A 23323-nucleotide genomic window follows, 5' to 3' on the forward strand; every position below is an offset into this window, starting at 1 on the left:
TGCGCCCCGGGGGGATGGCCCCTCCGACCCTCGGGCATCCACCGGCAGCACCTCGGGGAGCACTGAGCTTTTCAGTTGTTAGGAAGAAATGGTTCCTGCTGCAAAGGCAGAAGTTGCTTTCTGAAGGCTGGAGGCTCGTCCAGCCCTGCCCAGATTTCCAGCTAACCCCTTTTTGGTTGCTGTGACTCAGTAAGCCAATATTTCTCACCGATGTCCTCAGCTTATACACGAAATGCTACCCACCGCGTTAGAAAATAAGGCCCCACTCTGGAGGGTTTTTTTAACCAGTAAACTTTATTTATATATAACAACAGTACAAAGTGAGTCCTTGGCTTGCAAAATAGGAGTGTTTCATATTTACAATAGGTACACAATAATATATTAGAATAATAACAAAACCCCCTTTTTCCTTGGAACATTTTTAAATACTTAAACTTTCTTACATTTTTTTTTCCACAACACTTGTAAAAACAACAACAAAGAAAAAACAGACAATCATCTTAAAAAAAAATATAATACAGAACTCCAGTGTGTCAAGTATAATGGGGAGGGGAGGAGCCAGAGAACAATACGGTGGAATGGGTACGGACACGAATCCATTTTTTATTCCTGCCAATACACAACCCCCTAGAACTGGCATTAATTTTAAGGAGTGGGGCAGAAAAAATAAGGATCTGTTGCACGACCGATACCTCTACATTCTGTGACACCACGGGGCCTCATTTTGGGGGATATCCCAGAAGTTTTAGTACCTGTGTTTTCCCTCCTGCTTCCCACCGCTTCTCGTACAAGCCCCGAGGTGCCGTCAGCACAAACTCATCGACACGAGAGGGACGTTTTGCTGCAGCACCTCCTGCAGCAAGGAAGAGACAGAGCAAAGCCAGCCGAGCACTTGGGTTTGTTCCGCCGGCTCCTCTTCCAGGCGCCTCTCTGCTGTCCCGTCGCGAGATAGAGAGGTCTGGCGTGGGAGCTGCTGCACAAACTTCCAAGCTTATTCAAAATGGAGGCATTAAAAATCTCAAAGGAAAGGCCATAAGGATTTTGTGTTTGAGTTGGCAGCCTCAGGAGGCCCAGAGAGTTTGGGGTACTGTCCATGAGACTGATGGTCCCTGCAGATCTTCTGAGCACGTTCTTGCTGCAGGGATGTACATGTTGTCACTCATATTCCACTTTCACAAAGGAAGAAGGGGATAACATGGGGGCACATGGGGACAGGAAAGAACGAGCACACAGAACACGGCCACAACCCTTCTGCTGCGTTTGAGCCGAGCCACCTGGGCTGCTCCTGGAGCAACCACGGCACCCGCAGCCGCCGGTCCCTGCCACCCCGTGCCACCCTGTGCCACCCCGTGCCACCAGGCTGCCCCCAATGGCTGCTGACCCCACATCCCCATCCCGATGCGGCTCCGCAGCTGGAGCATTGCCCTTCTCACCTAGAACATGAGCACCAGGCACATCCATGTGCTTCGAGCAGAGACTTCCAGGAGGAGAACATCGGGTCAAGGACTTCCCTCCTCTTCCCCCATAAAACCAATCTGACCGACCTATGTGTAAACCACACATTCAGGGTTGCTCAGCCCAGCAGATCCTGAACAGCATCTTTTTTTGCAGTGCACACCCGCACCTTTTCCTCCGATCATTTCCCCACTGAATGTCTAATTAAATAAAAAAAAGCATCCTGTCCATGCGGGTGCTGGGTGGCCTGGCAGCTGTCAGCAGCCCTTCGCCTCCGGCCTCCAGCCTGCTGGTCCTGGTGGCCTCGGGCAAAGGCTGGGTGGAGCTGGGGGCGACGGGGGGGGGGTTTCACTGAAGACACATTCACGACACAGACCGGACGGCTCACCTAGCTCTACCTAGCACGCAACTATATACAAGGTCGCAGTTCCCTGCGTTATTGGCTTGTGGTTTATGGTACAAATGCAATTCTGAAACAGGATGGCTGAAGCTTTGTGGCATGGTAATGTGCCTTTGATGTCAGTTATTTAGCCTTCTCTGAACGTTTTTTCCTTCTCGCCAGGGTACAGTCACTCCCGACTTTGCCCTGATGTCTCAGCTTACTCACTTCAGGCTCTTTGCGTCTTGTTCAGGCTGGTGAGCTGAGTCCCCGTGGCAGGTGAGCTCTGACAGTGCTGGGAATGGGGTGGAGAGAAGCCAGCAGCAGGTGGGGACGTGGCCGGGCTGCTGCCAGTAGAGGCCCAGGAGCATCCCACGCTGCCCGAGGCGCTCCTCGTCCCCGCTGCCTGCCCACCACTGCTGGAAGCCAGACCTCGTCCATCCATCTGTGTGGCCACGGGAGGAAGGACGCGCTCCGAGCCTTCGGGCACAGGCACAAGGGACTTGCACCGAGGTGCTCAGAGCCAGCATCGCGCAGGAACACAACCCGAGAGCATTAAGTCCTCTTGCTTTTTCCCTCCAACTGAAGCGTAGGTATATCATGACATTTTTGGTGAAGTCTGTTTAAAGGTAGGGTAGTTAGCCTATGTGGGGGTGGGCCGTTAGGATTTTAAGACAGTGTGTTGAAGGCACTGCTGTGATGAAGGTCTCTGTGGCCACCACGTTGAGCGGTCGCACTCGCCATCCCCGGGTGTCCCAGCACCGCGAGCACAGGAGGGCACGGCCACGCTCTGTGTCCATCCCACTCCTCGGTGCTGGCTCCTGCAGGTCTTCGTGAGACTATGGGCCAGTCCAAGCTGGAGCTGGCAGAGCTGGCTCCTCTCCGTGCTTCTCTCTCCTTTAAACATAAATTCACCCTTTATGGCAAAGCACGAGCCGCTTGGTGTCCGCGTCCTCTGTACTTCGGTGGCCGCAGTGTCGTGGTGCTCCACAGCGGGGCTCATGCAGAGACAAGATTGCCTAGAAGTTAGACTCTTGTATGTGGGTTTTTAATAAAGGCTTTCAAGGTGGAGAAGCGTTTGATTAGCACCTTGCTCCCCCTTGGAGTGGGTGCTTTGATAGCTTATGAGCAGAAGATTAAATGGAATTATTTAAGCAGTGACACCAGACAGAGAGATTCCAGAAAGTGACGTCTCCCACTTTGATGTCAAAATACCTGAAACGAAGTGAGCTGGAGAATCGCAACACCAATCGGCCTTGCAGGAGGAAGGGGGCAGTGAGAGGGAGGTGAAATCATTTCATCTAAGGCAGTCATTGCCCCCTCCTGACCAAAGCTCGAGTCCAGTATGCTGCAAGCGTGGCAAAAATGCCGTTCTGAGCTTCTGAGCTTCCTCCTCCCAAAGGAGTAACTGGAAAGTCGGATGCAAGCAGGGCAATAGATCACAAGCGCTTTGCCCCAAGGGGATATGTTGCTTCATTCCATGTAATTGCCTGTAAAGATCCATAATTCATGTCAACCACCACAAGTAGATGCTTGGTAGATTATTTATAGGCCACCCCTTCAAGTCAGCACCGTGCCGTTCCCTACGCCATCCTTCTGAGCCTTTTTAGGTGATGGAAGAAGAGATGTTTCTGCTGCTTCCCTTGGAAGCCAGTCAAAACTCAATAGCCTACTGTTTTGCAAAGTGCTCCTGTTGGTTTCCCTTTCCTCCTCTGTTTAACTTCCTTCAACAACACAGAAAATAAACTTAATTGTCCACCTCCCTCCTTGGCGCTCACGTGTATTCATGGAATACAGACCTCTTTTTAGCCAGCTCGGGCGCGGTTGATTCTTTTGATCCTTGCTCACACATCAGCCCCTCCGGGCTCTGCAGTTACTTTTACTTTTCCCCCTCACCTTCACCTTCCAGCACAACCCCAGGTGTGCCCGCCCTGCACCTTGAGCAGGGCCCTGCACGCAGCGGTCGCGCTGCTCATGGGCAGCCTGGCTGGGAGGCAAAAACCCCGCAAGTAGAAGAGAAGAACACAAAAATACCCCGAGGGCCTGGCTCGGGCTGTCCGGCCAGAACACATACTGGCATTCAGGCGATGGAAAAGCAGGTCTTTGCTTTGGGCAGTATTCATATTTTGTGAATCCTGTGGAAATAACTACCCAGATTAGCAGAAGTGTTTGGAAACCGTTTTGAGTGCTCTCTTTGGGCTTCGGAGTACCATAAGAATTTGGTGAACAATCTGAATATGAATACTCAAAACAAGGACCACAACTAGAATATCTATCATATATATCTGTAAAATCACCCACGGAAACCTCATGCCGGATCTCTGTCAATAACAATAAGAGAAACCTGTGAAAAACTCAAACCTCCTGGAGGATTTCGTAATAGCTGCAGCTCCACAATGATGGTGTGTGCAGCTGGGCTCGGGCTGCCAGGCGTTAATGGGACAACCTGGGCATTTCCTCCTTTTCTGCCTCTGGAGCTAGGTTCCCCGTGCAGCAGAGCGATCCCTGGGAAGGGAATTCTCCCTGTGACAGGCAGTCTGCAGCCTGCTCTGTCTCCTACGGTCTGTGCCAGCTCTTTCCCTGTCTCAGTAAACCAGAGCCCTCCAGTCACACAGCTCAGGCTGTTGTAAATGTCAGGAGCTTATTGCACGAGGCTGATCGTTAGTACTTCTCCCGCACTGGTAATAGGGCCCAGAGAAACTCACAGAAGTGGATTACCAGAAAAAAAAAAGTGGGCTTGGCATGGCTTTCAGTGAAAGATAATTGCAACAGCAAGTTTCCTGAGACATCTCGATGCTCTTCACTGTGCTGGCTCCCCTTGGGACCACACTCCTGGTGCTCTCCTGGCTCCTTGAGCAGCCGTGGGGAAGGAGGGGCGCCTAAAAAATTGGTTTTCCTTCACTGCACGCGGGCTGCAGACTGAGGTCTGGGCTGGGACTGGCCAGCGGGCACCTTGGCCATCCCACCGGGTGGCCAAGAGGTCCTGCTCCCTTGGCACCGAGTTCCCATCCCCTCACAGCCCAGATATCCCATCATCTGGCAACCAGGACAAACGGTCCTGGTGCTGAGCGGAGCCCAGGAGCAGCTTTGCTGCCCAGGTCCCACAGTCAATGCCTCCATCTGCATCGTGTCTAATGGCCCTGTCCTCCCTGCTGCAGCCTGCGCAAACATCAATATTTATTACAGAGAGAAATATTTACAGCGTTCCTTCCCCTCCTGGCACTCTACAAAGGGACACATAAGCTTTGGTGTCTTTGAAAGAAATAACACTCAGAGACATCTGCCTGTCACTGGCCACAGGAACACGTGCCAGCAGGCCAGCTAGGAACTGAAGATAACAACGAGACGCTCGGACAGACACACAGACAGCAGCGCTAGCTGGCACTTGCAGTGCTGGTTATGGTTTTCCCTTGCCTAGAGCAAAGATTTCTTTCCCCTCCCTCATGGAAATGAAAGTCCTGGCCCGCGGGCGACATCGCGTGCACTGAGACCGAGGAACTCGGCCGGAGCCTGCGCTGCTCTGTGAGTCAAACAGGAGAACAATAAATACGCCACCTCGCTACCTCTAGCCTCTTCAAGTATCGCTCACTGTAAACATCAGGTTCGTGGTTGTTTTACTGCAAGAAGTCGGGGCGGCTGCCACCAGGCTGCACGGGCAGCCCCGATCCATCCTCGCTGCCGGAGCACCGCCACGCCGGGGATGGGAAAGGGGAAAGCACTTACATCACGTCCCTCCTCATTCAACAGCAAATGGGATTTAAAAAATATATATATATATATTGACACTATATAAATACATAGATAAAGCTGGATTTCAAGACAGGTTGGATGATTGGGTAGATTTGCAATTCATGTAAAGTTCCTTCTAGTGCCTATAGGTTACTCAGCCACTGAACCGTTTCTGGCTAAATTGTTATTTCACTTGTGTAGAAAGGTGTGGTGCAAACTTGTGCTCATATTTTTTTTTATAAGATCCCAAAAGAAGAAGATTTCAGTTTTCCAGACTTTCCGATTGGTGTAAGAGTCCATCCGCAGAACGCCTGAGCCTCATCCTTGGGGGTCGGGCGAGGACAGGATTCAGGACTGAACCTTGCTGCCAGGATAATCTCTGTGGCCTCTGTGGTTTTTGCCCTGTTCCTTTTTCCTTTTTTTCTTCTTTTTCTTTCTTTTTTTTTCTTTATTTTCTAAAAAAAAAAAAATTAAATAAAGTTTTATTTCCTAATATACATCAAATGATTCTCATGCAAAGCAGCAGTCATGGAGACGTCCAGACTTTCCAGGTTCCTTCTTTCCATGAATAATGGAAAAAATAATCCATCTTGATTTGACTTTGATTGAGATGCTTTGTCTTTTTTTTATCTTTCTGCCTTTTTGAACCGGATCCTACGTGATTTTGAATGCAGTCAGTCCTTGGGCCAGTCTCTGCTCTCTCTGGATGAGCCTTGGTATTTACGTGTGCCTTTCTTGCTTGTTCTCCCTCTCGAGCCCCGAGCGTCCGTGCAGTACTCTTGCCCCTTGCTGTCTGTGAGCATCGCAGCCTTTCTTCAGCTCTCAATAGACATGGCACCGATAAGTTGCTCTACTTTGTATGCCAGACGCTGCCTACGTGCCTGCTCATCTTGTTCCAAAGCTCCAATGAGCTGGTACAGGGAAAAAAAAAGGAGAAAACAGAAAGAAGTCAGTGTGAGGGAGAAGGGGTGGACAGGGGTGGGTGGCAGCTAGATGCGAGCAACTCGAAACGCGGGTGTGTGTTTCAAGGGACAGACAGAAAGCCAGTGAAAAACACAGGATAAATCAGGTCTGGGGATAGCCTGGGAACATTTCTGGGATGCATGCACAGCACGGCCACCAAAATGCGCGGTATTTCCCCAGGAGCAGCTGGCAGTGACAGAGCAATACAGACAATGCTTTCTCATGACACAAAGTGCTGAGATTTTCCAGTGACAATAAATCCCTTCCCTCAGCTTTGCCCCAGTAAAGAACCTGGAATAACAAATGGCAAAGCAACGCAATGAGTGCTTCCCCTCCGCACAGCCGTGCTCGTTCATTTGCTGGCCAGCTCGGAGCATGCAACCAGCACCACACAGTCAGTCCCGCTCTTGTACCTTGAGCTCCGCATCTCTTGTCTCATTTAGCATGAAAGTTATCAGATTTTAAACCCTAATCGGAAAATAGCTGTGGCATTGTATCACAAATGCATACATGCAATTAAATTACAAAACCCTTCCTTTTAACGGACATAATTGCAAAATAGGTTTTTCTTACACTGAAATGAAGGGGTGGAACAGATGGCGAGAATTTGGTTTCAAGTGATGCATTCATTAAAGGCACTCAGGCTGCCAGGGAATCTTTGCTAATAGGAGCCTGCACCACTGCACCAGGGGATTTGTACTGTGCTGTTCCCAAAAACCAGGGATGTTTCTGGGGGGGGTCACTGGGCCACGATGATTTTCCACTGCATTTAGGAGCGAGCTGCACTCGGCGTGTGCTGAGGCTGAGGAATTCAGCTGCTCACACAGTGTTTGAGCTCTCAGCTCTCCTGGGAAGCACCCTACAGAGCAGGACCCGAACCTGGCTGTGCAGGATCAGAGCAGATGCAGGCAGCAGCAGCACAAGAAGCGGCCGTGCTGCACCAAGGGTGATCTGGGACGAAGCAGGAGCTGTGCTCCACGCGTGGAGGTGGCCAGCAAGGGGACCGGCACGGCGCTGCCCACGGGCACCCACCTCCTCGCTGTACTTGCTGACGTAGGAGTAGATCTCGTTGAGCGCGCTCAGCATGTTGAACTCGGCGGAGTGCAGGCGCGACTGCTCGGCGAGGTAGGCATTCATGTCCTGGTCGCTGATGGCCGGCAGCTTGGCGATGTCTGCGTAATACCTGCGGGGGCGAAAGGCGAGGGGCCGGTAAGGAACACAGAGGGTTAAAATGCCCCTCTTCACCTTGAGACTCAGACTGTGGGGAAGGGGATGTCAGTTTGCTTTACGCCTACATGTAGCAAAATGGGATCCTGGGCTGTGGCTGAGCACCGAAAATAAGAGCAGCAATCCTAGGAGCCGTGCCATCGGCTCGCTGCAGGAGCCACTGGTGCTGCAGCACTTGCCATCGAGAGCAGAGACAGCCTGCAGGTCCTGGGGCAGAAGCTCAGCAGGACCGTGCCACCACTGACCTCTCCACCCAGCTCTTGTAGCTGGGGATGTCCTTGGCGTACAGCAGCTTGTTGGAGGGGGAGTCCTTGCCCAGGCGGTGCTCGGAGGTGGAGCAGGAGTCCATGAAGGTCTGAGCCACGACGGAGAGGCAGGCGTCCGTGATGCTGCCCTTGTGGATGTCAAACACGAACTGGGGGTTTTTGATGACGTTCACCCAGAACCGCAGAGGGAGGCTGCGGGGAAATCAAGAAACAAAACCGAATGTTAAAGCAAAGGCTGGGAACGGGCCCTTCCTGCGCTGTGTGTTCCCACAGGGAACCTGGGACAGGTTCCTGCTGCGTGCCCCATGTCTGATCCTGCAGCAGCAAGGTGAAGAAGGTGAGAGCTGGGCAAGCAGTGGGTGCTGAGGGTGCAATGCCTGCACCAGGACTGGGCTGAGCAGCTCCAGAGGTGCTGGGCTGAGCAGCTCCACAAGGGCTCGCTGGAGGAGGTGGCCCTGGTACGGGGCATCTCCGCGTCCCCGTGCCCCCCAGCCGCTGCCCAGCAGCTCGCCGTCCATCCCCTGCGAGCAGGGCAGCAGGTATCAGAGGCTCCATCCCCAAATCCCAAGGCCTTTGCAATCAAAGGGGAATTATTATTCCTTTTTTCTTTGGCTGTATAGCAGGATCAAACAACCAGCTGCTGCTTTCTATTACCTTTCAAGTCTCGGCTCTCTCCATCCAGCTTGCTGCACCGAAGGCTTCAGCATTAACTCTTGCTGCGCTGCAGGCCAGCAGCTGCATCCCCTGCAATGCCAGCTCCTGACCCCCATTGCACCAGCTCTGCCTTACAAACTGCAATTTGCTTTGACCTGCTCCAGCAGCCTAAGCCTCTCCCAACTCTCCAGTGAAATTCCCTTTCTGGGAATGCCGCGTGCCCCATTCCCCGTACAGCCCCGGGGCTGCCAGGGTGCTGCCCTGCGTGCTGCAGCATCCTCTGGAGGATTGGAGCCCCCGCATCACTGCTTGGCCTTAACCTGCCCCGGGTGCCCCCAGCACCACAAGCAGCATCCAGCCTGCGGAGGGCATGGTGAGAGCCGAGCAGAGTGCCCAGCACAACCACTAGCTCGCAGACCGAATTTTCCCCCTGCTCCTGTGCCCCCGTGCAGAGGAAGGACCGGGGTTTGTGCAGCCCGATGGCCCTGGCACAGGAACCTCCGCCGCTCGGCGCTTTCTTTTTTACTGCTTTAAGAAGTCTCACCTCTACTTGTGATTCAAGCGTTTTTTATCCTAATAACTCCTTCTTCTAAGGCTTTCAATAAATTGTTTTTAGCTTCCCACTGCCTTAGCGGGGAATCCAGCTTTTGCAGACGTGGTGATTAGAGGCTTTTAAAACCACGCGGGACTTGGGGGAAAATACAAAATCTTCAGGGAGCAGCCATTTGTTGTGCTTTTTTTCCTCCCTCTCGCAGAGGTAAATTTCTAACCCACAGAGCTTTTAATCCTAAAATAACGGCAGAGGCAGAGATGTAATAGCTCCATTGTTTGGAGAAGGCTGAGCCCTCGCTGCTGTCGGCAGGGGCTGCGTGTGGGGCTGACCCCCTCCTGCCCCCTGCTCCTGCCCCCTGCTCCTGCAGCTGCCCCAAGCTGGGGCAGGGACCCCCAGAGCCCCCTTGCGGGCCGGCTCTGCACACCCCACCATCACCAACGTCATCGGTGCGGGCAGCCCTGACCTGTGCAGCAGGCTTGGAGACGGTCTCGGGGTTTAGCACAGCACTGGGGTTTCCACCTGTGTGTGCACGGGGTGGGGGCGGGATCCTGGATCAACACCCACTGCCCCATCAGCAGGGGGCACCGGCGCAGCAGAGCGGGGCAAAGCGTGAGCATGGCTCCATGCTACATTCCACGTCCTGGGGCTATGGAGCTGGGTTGCCCCCAGCCCTTCCTGCAGCTCTCCCCCATCTCTGATTTTTTTCCCCAGCTCCAGCCGCCCTTCCGCCCCCTCTCCGTTCTCACCAGTTGCTCTTCCACGTGTGCCGCACATCTGTGTCGTGGATGCCGTGCTTATCTGCTTGCTCATCCAGGAAATCGAACATGTACTTGATGGCCAGCGGGAGCGCGCTGCCGCGGTGCACGGTGCTGAACAGCGTCTCAAACAAGTCGTCCACAAATTTCTGCAGCGTACCCTAAAGGGAGCAGCAGCCAGCAAGGTGAAGGAGGGATGGAGGTACACGTGCGCTCTGCACAGCCCCACGAAGTGCAGCCACAGATCCCAGGTCCCGCAGGAACAAGCAAGGTCAGGAGCTTTGCAAACACTGCCCGTGCTGCAGGAGGACTGGGGGCTGCAGCTACCCAGGGCTGTGCTTCCTCTCTATTTCTAGCAGAAAACAATTCCTTTGCTTTCAAACTCATATCTATGTCATCCACAGTGATGAACATAATGAAATGAAGGAAAATTATTGCAAAAAAAACCCCAAACAGTTAAGTATCTACAGGTACTGCTGTCCATAAAACCCTTCATGTTTTAATACCATATAGAAGAAGGAACTATGCAGCAATCATGGTGAGCATGAGTCTATTTCTGTTGCTGCTCCAGGAGCCACCCAACCCCTGGGGCATTACAGGGACAGTCCCCACCTTGGTGCTGAGCATCACTAGTGACTGCACAGCACCCTCACAAGGGCCTGGACAGACCTGCCCGTGTGTTTCCCAAGCAAATTTAGCACACGGCAGTTACCTTAGTAGCTAGTAGCCTGGTCAGGTAGATCTCAGACACCATCTTGCTGCCCCGGTCCCCTTCCTTCTGGTCTCCATGGTCGTGGTTTTTGACCAAATGCCAGACTTTGACGCCGCTCTCCAGGTCCGGGGTGATCATGGGGGCCCGGGAGCGCAGGCTGTCGGGGCTGCCGGTGTACCTGAAGGTGGAGTCTGAGCAGTGGGAGGAGAGGTCAGCCACATTCAGAGAACGTCTCCTTTCATTTCCCTGCCTCGTCTCGGTGATGCCACTGTGCTCGTTCATGCCCAAATCATCTGCTCTGATTTTTTTGCAGGGCAGTGGAATGCAACACCACACAGACACCCACAAAATGGAAGCGTGTGCCGAAACAGACCGCGTACTTAGAAATGATACACCTTGGTCTTCACCCAACACAGAGCCCCCAGCCTTGAGCCTTTCCCTTTTTGCACTCAGATGGGGGACCTCTCCCTCTTCATTCACACCCTTCACTTACATGACCGCGGCACAACAGGTCCCTGCAGGACACCTCCGTGCGCCCCAGCTCACGCACATCAACCCGGTGCCCCAACACCTGCACCATCCCAGTCCCCGTACCAGTGTACGTAAATAATAACAAGCTGCCAGCCCTGCTGCCCAGCGGGCAAAAGGAGCTCCAAGTGCAGGAGCCAAAGGGTTCTTCCAATTGCACAGACACCATGTGGGGACACGAGATATATTTAACTTCCCAAGCAACGCGTGCCCTGGATCCCATCCACGGCCTCTTCAAGCCAAAACATGGCTCAGAGAAGCCAACACCTAGCGTGCCTTGCTCATTTTCTTCCCCTCACTATGTTTCTTTGTTCTCCAGGAACCTCATGTGTTTTCTCAAAATTAGCCTTCCGATTCGCTTCTCACCCTTCTCAGCAAGAGGAAGGAGATCAATCATAAATCAGCCGAGGGAAGTACGCAAGTCATTACAAAACTAGCTAGATTTTCATCCCTGATTAGGGCTTAGATAAATGAGTACTCCAACTGATATAATTAAGGAGACAGACAGGGGGATGGCTAGGAAAGCATCTACTAATTCTATTTTTAAGCATAGCTCTGTACTGATATATCATGGGGAAAGTAAATAAGTATCTCATTGAAATTCTGTCGGCACAATTAAAAGTATTAATCTTAACGTGAGCGATGATTCATACTGGTGGTTCGCAAAGGCTTTTGCATCTGGCATAGATCAATGAGCACTGAAGACCCCTGTTGTGTTGCCTGGGCTCGGCTTTTCCTTCACCTGAAGGGCAGAGGCACAGCAAGAAATGCCTTTTCTCCCATCCACAGAGCCCGGCGTGGCTTTTACCTAAGGAATCCTGCCACAAGGAGGGCTCCTCGGGAAGAATTGCTTTGGGAGCTACGAGCAAGAGGAGAGGGGTCTGTCAGGAGCCCTCTCGTCTGTAAAACACTCCGTACAACGGAAGATAATGAAAGATCAGTGCACTAGAGATTTTGCCACTGCTGCCTTTTATGGAAGTATATGATTACTCTGATTGTGGATTTAGTGCTATAAATGCACACCTGGCACCTAACGGGCTCATTTATTCAGGCTGGGGAGCCTTTAGGGACCATCTGCAAAGTGCCTAGCGGTGCTATTATGCAAATACCGAATTCCCAGGTGTGTGAATCCTGGCACGCCGAGTTAAGAGCGCTGTTACCCGTTTTTGACCCATTAGCTAAGAATCCAGGATCCTCCACTTAGAGGAGAAACGGATGAAGGAGTTGGGTTGTTCTCGTGCAGCCCTGCTCCCATGGGGTGCACAAGGCTGCTTTCCTGCAGCAGCAGCCAGGAGGTGCCTTGCAGCACCTGGCCCCGCCGAGCCAAAAGCCTTTCCCTGGCCCTTTCCAGACCCCCATTCCCAAAGGCTGCTCACGCGGTGCATGGCATTTCCTCTTCCCACCTCTCAGGTCTTTTTGCTGTTCAGCTCACAGACGCAAAAGCCTTTGCAAAAAATCAGTAGCCAAGCACCCTTTTCTGTTTGGCACGTGAACGTAATGTCATTTTAGACAACGTGCCGTGGTCATCTGGTGGAAGCTGCTGCTTTTTTCCACCTAATTCCCTTCAGGTGCTGCCCTCCTACAACAAAGGCAGCTTCAATCCCAGCTCACCCAGATACATCCTCAATCAGGACACGAGCTGGCCCCACAGCTTTCAGTGGCAGAGCAGCACCCGGCCGCCTCCTGCGAGTCTTCACCCCCCAGCACGCGGCTGCTTCTTACCGTATCTGCTAATGGACGTGCGGGATATACTGGCAGAGGCAGGAATGTTGTACGAGGAGGTCTGCTTGGGAACAAGAGCCACGACCGAGCGGTCCGATACCTGGGGAGGAGACAGAGGGGGAGACATCAGCAAGAGCTGCTTTCTGCACTGGGTGCTTATCTGCAAATGCAGCCAAGAGAAATCCTCAGGGCCCAAGCTTGGCAAGGAGCCGATGACCTGGTGCTTGGGTCCTCGGTCAGGGGGGAAGAGCCCTTGGCCTTCCCAAGGGGAGAGGTGCTCCTCACCCAGCCGAGCTCTGCGCTGGGTCAGGAGCAGCTTAATGGCAAGGGACTGAAGGAAAGGAGTGTAAATCAAAAGACATATTGAAGATGGTTTGGGTTGCTCTGATTTAAGATTACATTTTATCCAATAAAAATGAGAATCTCAAGAATTGTTGTGATCCAATTAAAGTAACAATGCAGAGGGAATAAAACAGCTATAATAACGTTATGGACCATAAAACATTCCTATTAAACCATTTTTTATTTTAACAATTTTTATGAACTTTAAAAGTTTGATTTACAGCCTGGCACGTCATAAAGCCATCTTTCAAGGGTATTAAATTGTCTGTCCCTCTGCTGCACCAGAGAAGGAATTAAATGCTGGGAAGTCAAACTATAAATGAACATTAGTGCTAACAAGGTTTTGTTATAGCAGACTTTAGTAGCCATGTTTAATTTTACCCTCCCTATAAATCTAATAGGCACTGGATGTTTTTTAGCTTATTTATGATAATTAGGGATCCACAGGTTGCCAGGGGCCTTTTGGCTGTGACCTCTGTGCTGCGGTGTCCCGAGGGGACAGGAGCTGCTGGGGGGCTGCGACCCGCATCCAGCACCTCCCTCAGCACCAGCACACACAGCACGGAGCCGCACAGGCAGCTCGCTCCCTTCCAGGCTCTGCGGTCCGCTAAGATGAAAGGTTTCATGCAAATGTGAGTTGTTATTATTGCTAGCGATAGTCGAAATAATAGCACTTGTGTTTCACAGCACAAAAGTGAGATATTCCGAAGCAAAACACTTCAAACACCTCTGTTATTTCCTCCTCTGCTCCTGCCTCACTTCATCCAATTTATTAAGTCAATGGAAGAAGCGATCAGCGGTGATATTATTTTCCTAGGCTGTTATTAGCTGCCACTTCAGCTCAGTTTCACGACGGGCGAAGCTGAGCGCTGGCGCTGGGTTCTGCAGCTTCACCGGAGCCACACAGACCTGGGCGAGAGGCGTTAGAAACTGCTCACACACCAAGAGCTCTCACTCTCTAAATTTTGGGTCGAACGGCTCTCGTCAGCTAAAAAGTACCAGCGTACAAATTAGCATCAGATGTAAGATGCATTCCTTCCCCATCTCACTCTGCTGTTGCCACACTTCCGTAATGCCCAGGAGACGCTTGAGAAGCTGGCTGGCTGGTTTACAACTTTATAAATATTCTGATTCTTCTACCAGCTGGAAAAGCGCTGCACAAAACACCTTAAAGAGAAAAAAAAATGAAAACGGGGCCGGGGGGAGCCGCGGTCTGGCAGCGCCGACACCTCCCTGTGACCTGGGCCAGCGAGGACACAGCCCGAGCAGCTCCATGGCCGCCGCCAGATCCTGGCTCTCGTTTTCTGCACAAATCTTCCCTCTCTGCTTTTAATTTTTCATTTAAAATAGTTTTCTAATCTCTCAGCCCTTCCAGGCTCCCAGTGGCTGACAGGTATTCATGCTCTGCTGCCTCCCAGTTAACCCTGCACGAGCCGCTGTAAATCATTTGATATTGAATTCAGTGCCTCGTTTTCCCCGAGTAAAGCCACGCGGGGTGAGACTCTCCCGTGGAGTTTAATAGGCATGAAACCGAAAGGACACCACACAAACGTAACGCAATTCCTTACAACTTGGTTTAAAAGCTCCAGAGACTTTAACAAAGCATTACAGCTATTTAACCTATACTTCTATTTTAAAAATGAAGAAATAAGCAGCAGGCATGCAGTTCTCCATATAATTCTCTAACGTGGTTCAAAAACATTACAGAAAGGTGAATATTTCCTTTTAAATCTAACTTGGCTTTTGACAAGGTTTACAATGAAAAATACATTTTATCCACTGTTGCAGACATATACTGTATTCATTCTGTATTTTTATCATCCTAAACATGTTCAAAACAAAATAGTGTCAAAATCTGACAGGCAGGTGTGGGGCTGCATAACTGCCCCGACCCTGGCAGAGCATGGCAAGCAGGAGGAAGGCTGCTTGGTGCTTGGCAGGGCAGGGCATGGTGCTGAGCCCCGAGGAGCTGCAGGACTCAGCACAGCAGCAGGATGGTGGGGACCGGGCGCTGCTGGTCCTTGCTTCAGCGTTTGCTCCGAGGCAGCAGTGCCTCCCCAAAATGCACATGGTTTTATCGGAGGAAATCATGTGCTGGGCATCTCCAGTGACTGTTTGCAAATCCACAGAGATCGCTTAAATCGGCAGATAAAGGTGTGTGACAAAGAGAAAGACACCCGGCTGAAAATAAGGACGGCTCTGAATGAGAGGGGGAGGTAGCTTTACAGAGCTAGATCTTATATTTATAGAAATCCAGAAATCATCTCGCCAGTCCTCCACAAGCTGGAGGAAATCTACACTTCATGTTTATGGCTGAACCACAGATGTTTCATACGGATGGTTTCCCTTCCCTGCCTTCCTGCAGATCGCAGAATTCCCCCCCTGCTCCTTTGCCAGGCACTTTCTCTGTGCTTCGACAACCCTGGTTAAAGCGGTGAGAGCAGCGCCTGGGGCGCAGGTGATTTTATGCCCTCTTCTAAGCTGTGCCTCTGCCCAAAATATTTGTTTTACTGTGTAGTCCTGGAGCATCTGTATTTCTGATACCTAAATAAAAACATTTATTACCCAAACAGAAAAAAATACTGGTAGAAATACAAAAAATCATTGCTGTTTGTTTTTGGCAAAAGCCCTGCCTTGACAAGATTTCTGTTGCAGCGCGGAGAACTTGGCTTCTTTTTATGGCTGCAACAGCTCCATTCGGGCTGTGCAGAGCTGTGGCCAGAGCCATGTGCAACTGCTACCTATTTAGATACTTGGCAGCAAACTTCCACTTTGTTCCAGAGCAAAACTGACATTCGAGTGGCAGGAATAGCTGCAGTGTCTTGAGTGCTGTCAGGATTTTGTTTATTTTAAGGGTAAACTTATGGCTCAGATTTCCCCCAGGCACTGAAGTGAAAATACTTGCTCCCCTAGCACCCAGCACACATCAGAGCAACATGAAATTCACTTGTGACTTCCTCAGATGACTTTTAAAGATCAAGGCACAATAAAATCTCCCTGCTTCCCTGCGTGCTGGTTAATCTCTTGCAACTGTCAGGTAGGAGAGGTTTTAAAAACAATGCAATTCATCTGCGCGACTCCCACAGCATTTTACGGTGATCTGCGTAATCCTTCGGGCTGCGTGGGGAAGCTGACCCTCGAGCAGCTTTTTTACAGGCACTTTGCATATTTATGCCACCCTGTGCCTCGCTCCCTGATGCTGTGGCTCCTGTCAATACTGGCTGGTGCTCAGCTTACACAGCGTGAGTCACACTGATGGACTCGCGATGGTGTATAAACAGGGAGGGATGCCAGATTAAATACTGAACACTGCTGCGTAGTTAGTGATGGACAGTACTAGGTTACCGGTCCCAGTTAATGCAGTTATCCTCTGCTGCAGCCAGCCTTGGAGGAAAAGCCTCTGATTCCTTTCTCAGACTTCCCCAGCTCTGCCTGTACCTCTCTGGACACCTCGCACACCCTAAGCAGTCCTTCCTCACCGCCACGCTTCTCTCCAGGGTGCTCGTGCTGCAAAAGCTAAGGACGGCAAAAATTTCTTAGCTCACCTTGGCCAACACAAAATAGAGCATCCTCACTGCCTAGCTTGGTTTTATGTGGCTTCAGTGGCAAAACTCCTGGGACTTGGCTCAGAACTAGGTCTGGGACTTGGAAGGAAGGCACAAACTCCTCTTCCTCCCCCGGCTGCTCTCCTGCTTGTCCCACTCCATGCCATCCCCGCCCGGCCCCGCGGCTCCAGCAGCAGCAGCTCAGCCCTCTCCCAGCTCCGTCTATCTCGCCAGCACGGCTGGCGGTTTTAATTTAGCCAATTTTCACCTCTGCTAGGTTCTTTAAGATCCATGTCAAGGTTGCTTTCCTGTCTAATGCAGAAGCACATTGAAGCAGTCAGGTTTATCATACAAATGTGACCTCCCCGCCTGCCTCGGTAGGCGAGACACTTGGAAAATTAAATTTCTGCTTTTCTTTCTCCTTCCTCCTGGCAGCTTCCTGGAAGCCACCTGCTAGGGCTGCTTTCTCACCTGATAATGCATCAGGGTGTTCAGGCGCTTCCAGTCTCCTTCAATCTTGGTGGTGATGTCTTCATCCTGCAGGACCACCCGCGCTATCCGGCCCTGCCGCCACTCTGCAGGAGGCAAAAGCCACGCAGTCAGCGAGGGGAAGGGCACCCACGGGCTTCGATCCGCTCTGATACCAACATCTGCCCAACTGCTGGGCAGCGAAACCCACTGAGGATCACTGCTAACACCCCCCCCCCGACCCACCCCCTCCAGCATGCGGGGGGCTCCTACCCAAGTCCATGTCAACAGCTCTCGGTCTCTGGGAGTAGGGGACATTCTTGTACACGGCATCGAGGATCTTCTCTTTGACCTGAGTGATGGTATCACAGTTCAGCACCTTCACAGGGATCTCTGGGCTGTTCTCGTTGTCTGGGTTCACGCAGTTCAGGATCTGGAAAGGAAGGGGAACCACACCATTCTCTGAGGGGCTTCAGACCAGAGTCTAGCAGTCCTCCCTTTGCTACAGGGAAGCTAATGGTCGATGCAGGGGGAGATAAAATGCTCCCCTCCAACCCTGCCTTTCAAAACCATAGCTCGGGCTGCTGGGACATAGCTCAGCTAGGGACTCTGCTGCCTCGGGCCTGGGTCTGGCAGCACGAGGCCTTCCTGCACGGGCAACACCGCTGCTTCATGGCAGTGCCCCCTCCACTGGCCCACGGGCCAGAAGGGCTCACGTCCAAGTGGGGAGGACAGGAGCAATCAATGGCAACATCCCCAGGGATCACTCACCAGAGTCTTGTACTCGATTTGCTGCCGGATCAGTTTGTCCTCGCTGAGGGAGTAGCGGGCCTCCCCCGTGATGGCGTCGATCGGGCCCTTCTCCATCTGCTGCTTGATGGCACAGTAGAGCATGAAGAGCGGCTCCCCGGCACACTCCTACCAACGAGACAGACAGCAAAACTAACACGGAGGTGAAGGTGCATCTCCTCCAGGGCCACTGGCCCGCAGACTGACTTTGCACGGGACTGATTTCAGCAGAGGCACGGTCCCATTGCCTTAATCGCTAGCATGTGTGCAATCCAGGCTCAGGCCCCGGCAGCTCCTGGAGAGGGCGGCCAAAACCGCGAGCTCCGCTGCTTGTTGGGTGTGTTGTCCTTGGCTTGGGAGCTCTGCTGAGTCTGTATGGCTGTAAAGTGGGGATCTGAGATCTTGATCTCGTTCATCCTCATAAAGTCAATTCTGGGGGGGCTTCCGAAACCAAAAATAAAGTTAAAAAATATGAAAGCCCAGGCATGGAGGTGTAAGTGAGAATTGCCCCTAAGTACCAACGAGGTGCAAGCCCTCAAGAGGGAACAGTTTGGGGTACTCCAGAGAATACAGCCAGGTGACACGAGGTGCAACCAAAACCAGGGAACACCAAACAGAAGAGCAGAAAACCTTCTCCCAAGGAGAGCCTTTAAACAGTGCTCAAGGGAAGCAGTGGAAAATCCATTGCGTGAGGGATTTTCAGGTAACTTCCCCCAAAGCTGCCTTGCTGTGTCATTTCACTGGGAGCCTAACGGAGGAGCTGCAAGCCCAGCTCCAGCCCCTGTGGGTGGGACGGCAGAGCAGCAGTGGGGGCCCAGCTCCATCCCTCCTTACCTTGAGGAACTTGTGGAGGAGGAAGGCGAACCAATTCGTCAGCATCTTCTCGGCCACCGACTCCGTCCTAGGGGAGCCAGGAGGAGATGCATGTTACGGACAAAGCCAAACCACGTCTCCCTTCGCAAGCCAGCCTCAGGAAGTGGGAAGAGCCAGAGATGGGAGCGGACGAGCATCCTCTCTCCTGCTCCCCGCACCAGTGGGCACGGCTCACAGCACCACCGCCAGCCCGGCATGGCTCCCGGTGCAGGCAGGCAGCAGGATGAGGCCAGCCCGGCCAGCACTGTCCTCATGCGCCCAGCTGACAGCCCATCACAGCCCTGATGGTGACGGGGAGCCTGGTGACACTCGGCTCCTCGCACGTGGTGCAAATTACAGCCTGGCGCAGTAAATCACTGGGATTTGCAGCGGTGGCTGGCAATCAGGGACAGCAGAGTGACAATGGCAGGAAAATTGCAGCTTTCTCCCCAGTCCCACCCAGCATCCTCTCCCCACATTGTGCCTGAGATTATTTCTAATTTAAATACAATGCCTCCTAATGATAGTTTTTAATGCTGGCTCTGTATGCCCGGGGGGGTACTTTCCTTAAAGTGCCACGGTGCCTTTTCCTGGGACAGGACAGGCTGGCTGTGCTGGTGGCAGGACGTCTCGTGGCCCACACCTGAGCTCCTGGTGCCATTCCTGCAAACTGCCCGTGGGACACCGTGCCCCCAGCCTGCCGAGCACACGGGCTGCCCTGCACGAGGGTGGTGCGATGCTGCAGCAGCCACGGCAAAGCATGGGGTCCTGCCGGTCCCAGTCCTGCTCCTGACCCATTTTCTCTGTTCTTCCCCAGCTGCTCTGTTGACTTGAATTAGGGACTGCTTCTCGGTATGTATTTATACAGCATCCGGCGTGTTTGGAGATGATGGCATTTAATGGAAAAAAACAGGGTTTGATCACAAAGTCAAGCGGATCAAGTATAAACGGGAACCACAGATTTCAGCAAACAAAAGCTGACTCCAGCCTGCAAAAAATAAAAAAACCCAACCCGGGGGTTACGTTATCTATCATCTCCCAGGATCACAACATCTGCCAGAAATTTGTGAAAATGTCTGCAGATCCCCAAAGAATTTGAGCTTGAATTGATTAACTGCCTAAAAACTCATCCTACAAACTGACACGTGCATGGTTCACCTATTTAAAACGTTTCCAGCACCCAGTTAAGGAGGAGAACCACGAGCACGCTGCCGCGGCTGCGCCAGCCAGCCACAAGCCACAGAAAATGAAGAGCTGGTGCCACAGCCATGTTAAAGAATAGGAGAAAAACGCAGAAAATGAAAACATATTGTCTGGGAGAGGGGTACCCCCGTGGCTGGCTGTTACCTTCTGCTTCTTTGTCAGAAATAAAAAATCATCTGAATGGAGCAGCAAAGAAGGAAGCAGCTCCAAAGCTCTCCAGTCCCACTTCTCCTCACCTTCAAGTGCTGAATCTCACTCTCACCTCGACATTGAGAGACTTTTGCAGTGCAACAGCTCCAGGGACTGCCACCAGTTAAGAAATTAATCATCACTGTCCTGTGCCAGCTGAGGAGAGGGGCTGCTCAGAGCCTTCAGCGCTGCTGGCCGCAGCAGGCTCCTTGCAAACACGTCCCCTGTTCTTACTGCCCCTGGCCTCCCGTGGCACAGCAAGACTTTTCGGCCTGAGCAGGACCCCGGGGGGGGCTGTCCCCAGCCCCTGGCAGGAGCCACCTCTGCCCTGCACAGCGGGCAGGGGGCTGCCGAGCTTTGTGCCGCCGCCCCAGCAGGCACCGCCTGCACGCTGCGGCCGGGCTGCTGCCTGCAACGCCATTTGAATCTGCCTCTAAAAATAAAATATAAGCTCCTGAAGATTAACACGGCAGGGGACAATCCCTAGGCTTGGAGAAAGCCCATCTCAGACTGACCACAGAACAAGGGCAAAGCACGCTCTGGCGAGGACTTTCCACGCAGGGGTCCGATGCCAGCATCCAAAGGCTGGGCTGCTCCCCTGACCCGCTGAGGCACTGGGAATGAAACAAAACTAAACAAAAGGAGCTGAGAGAACCCCAAAATAAATATGTATTTTATTAATTTTCCCTGCTTTATCTAGGTCTCCCAACCGCTGCCTGCTCTCTGTGCCAGGAACCACAGCAGCTATTTGATTTAATATCAGCTTTTTTGCTGTCTCCCCCAAGGGGCAGCAGCGGAGGAAAGAGAGGGGAAAAACAAAGAAGAAAGAGAGGAAGAACGGAGCGCTGATTAGCGACTGCTGCCACCAGAGAGCTCAAAAAAATAAAAATAAGCAGCGTCTCACTCCGTGGCTCTTCACTCACGACCAACTCGGAGCAAAAGGCAACAGCAGCACTTTGCTGGGTCCTGTCCCTGCTGCTGCTGTGGGGAAGGGGCACTCGCAGCATGAGAGCGGGGGTCCTGCTGCTGCTGTCATCACGAGGCAGCCAAACAGGACCGCGATTTTCACCACCTGGGGTCTGCTGTCTCAGTCCCACAGCCAGTTGGTCGGTAAGGGCTGAGTGCCTGCATCCCACGTACCTGCTGAAAACCACAAACCTCGGCACCGGGGTCGGGCGGGCACGGGACGTGGTGCCCCGCGGGGGCTGTGCTGCGGGCGCAGAGGCTGGGCAGAGCGGGGCATGGAGCAGCTCAGCCCTCACCCCACAAGTCCTAATTGAAACAGCAGACCATGCCATCATTTCTAGAACAAGAACTGGCTCCAGCGTAGCAGGGAGATGGCTGCTGATTTACTGCTCTGCTCTCGCCCTGGGCCACGGATGATCTTTTGGAGCAGCGGGTGCGTGTAGGGCTGGGTGTGCAGACGCACAGAGGGAGGGGTGTGTGTGTGTGTGTGTCTGTGTGTGTCTGTGTGTGTGTGTCTGTGTGTGTGTGTGTGTGTGCGTGCCACCCGCCAGCAGGAGCGGGGAGCACGACCGCAGCTCCTCCAGCAGCCCAGCTCGCCTGGCTGGCACCGGGAGCTCGGTGTCACGGGGAAGAGTGTCATGGATGAAATGCCCCAGCGAGGCCGCTCACAAAGAAGTGACAGGAGTTTTGTCACCACACGGTGATACCAAGACAGGAGATAGAGCAGAGCCCTGTTGTAAACACACACAGCAGGCACGCCGCGGGGCGGCAGGTAGTGTGGGGTGCTGTCCCCCATCCCCTGGGTGCTCCAGAAGCCCCTGGGGACTTTGCGCGGCAGCGGGCACAGAGCAGGATTCCTGTCCCCATGCAGACACCTCCCTTCAGAGCCCACTTGTAATCTCCGACACTCAGAACCCACTTGACACCAGTGCTCGCAGCAGACAAGCAGCAGCACGGGGCTGTCCCCGCAGGGCCGCTCCATGGGCGGTGTGTGCCCAGCTCTGCCCCCATGGGCTCCTGCTGGCACCACACTGCCAACGCCACCACCGCATCAAGCCTGGCTTCTCCTCCTCTCACCCATTTTAAAGCAGCAGAACATTTGCTCCTGGCTCAACTCATCTCCTGGGTGGTTCTGGGACACCAGACCCGAACCCTTCTCACATCAGAGCTGTGTCTGTCATTGTTCCTGGCCTCTGACCTCCCAGCACAAGGAGAACGCCGCACACGAGCTCTGGCCGGTCATGGCACGCTGCCTCGCCAGCCAGAGCGGGCAGGGCTCTGATCGCCAGCCTCGTGCTCCTGGAGCACGGCAGAGTCATTACCGCAGGCTGAGGCAGAAGGCGCCTTCCCAGCGACTCGTCAAACCACGGGGGAAATTAAGACGGCTTCTTTCTCTGAGATGAGTTATTGCCTCCGCAAACACAGCCAGATTTAAAGCAATTTCCTGTCAAGCATATTCATTATGGCTGGAGGAATCCCTGAAATTTTCCTGGAGCTGCGAAATCCTTCCCTTCCCCTCGGCTGCCCGCCCCAGCAAGATGCCAGAGGAGCTGCAGTCGGCAGCATGGACAGGATCCAGCAGGACACGGGATGGCAGCAGCTCATGACACAGAGAACAGGGAGCTGCCTTCTCACGGCCTAGCCTATAGGCTCATCCAGCCTATATTTATAAAGCCTTTTTCCTCTTTTCTTTCTGACATTTCCCTGCATGACCTCGGGTTAGTTGCCTAACCCGTGCTCGAGCTCCTTTCCCCAGCTGTGAAACACAAACGTCCCTGCTGCACCCAACCTTGGAGCTGGGAGGATAAACCCCCCTTTTTATTTAAAAATAATAAAAAAAAAGACACAGGGTGAGGGTCACGGAGGTGCCTGGGCTGCAGAGGAGAGGTGGGGACACACAGCCGGGACAGCCTGCCTTTCCCTGGAGGCACAGGGACAATACCCAGCACTGCTGACCTGATGGGTTTGTTCTTCCAACCAGGTTTTTAATGATCTGCTCACAATGAGAACACCCCGGCTGATGGGA

The 23323-nt window shown here is 52.8% G+C and overlaps 1 protein-coding gene across 5 annotated transcripts in view; it reads right to left on the reverse strand.

The window, feature by feature from the left end:
* Positions 1–273: 273 nt before the first annotated feature.
* Positions 274–23323, reverse strand: part of PLXNA2 (plexin A2) — a 451101-nt gene continuing 428051 nt past the window's right edge. For all 5 annotated transcript variants that reach the window (XM_066983022.1, XM_066983021.1, XM_066983023.1 and 2 more), the window contains 10 exons: positions 18922–18988; positions 18070–18216; positions 17572–17731; positions 17302–17405; positions 12944–13043; positions 10694–10884; positions 9973–10142; positions 7999–8211; positions 7559–7709; positions 274–6474 (listed from right to left, as the gene is read on the reverse strand). In XM_066983022.1, the coding sequence (XP_066839123.1) occupies positions 6379–6474; positions 7559–7709; positions 7999–8211; positions 9973–10142; positions 10694–10884; positions 12944–13043; positions 17302–17405; positions 17572–17731; positions 18070–18216; positions 18922–18988 (1399 nt within the window). In that variant the 3' untranslated portion in view covers positions 274–6378. The remainder of the gene's footprint in view (positions 6475–7558; positions 7710–7998; positions 8212–9972; positions 10143–10693; positions 10885–12943; positions 13044–17301; positions 17406–17571; positions 17732–18069; positions 18217–18921; positions 18989–23323) is intronic.

The sequence above is a fragment of the Anser cygnoides genome, chromosome 25, assembly GCF_040182565.1.
Source record: "Anser cygnoides isolate HZ-2024a breed goose chromosome 25, Taihu_goose_T2T_genome, whole genome shotgun sequence".
Taxonomy (NCBI): domain Eukaryota; kingdom Metazoa; phylum Chordata; class Aves; order Anseriformes; family Anatidae; genus Anser; species Anser cygnoides.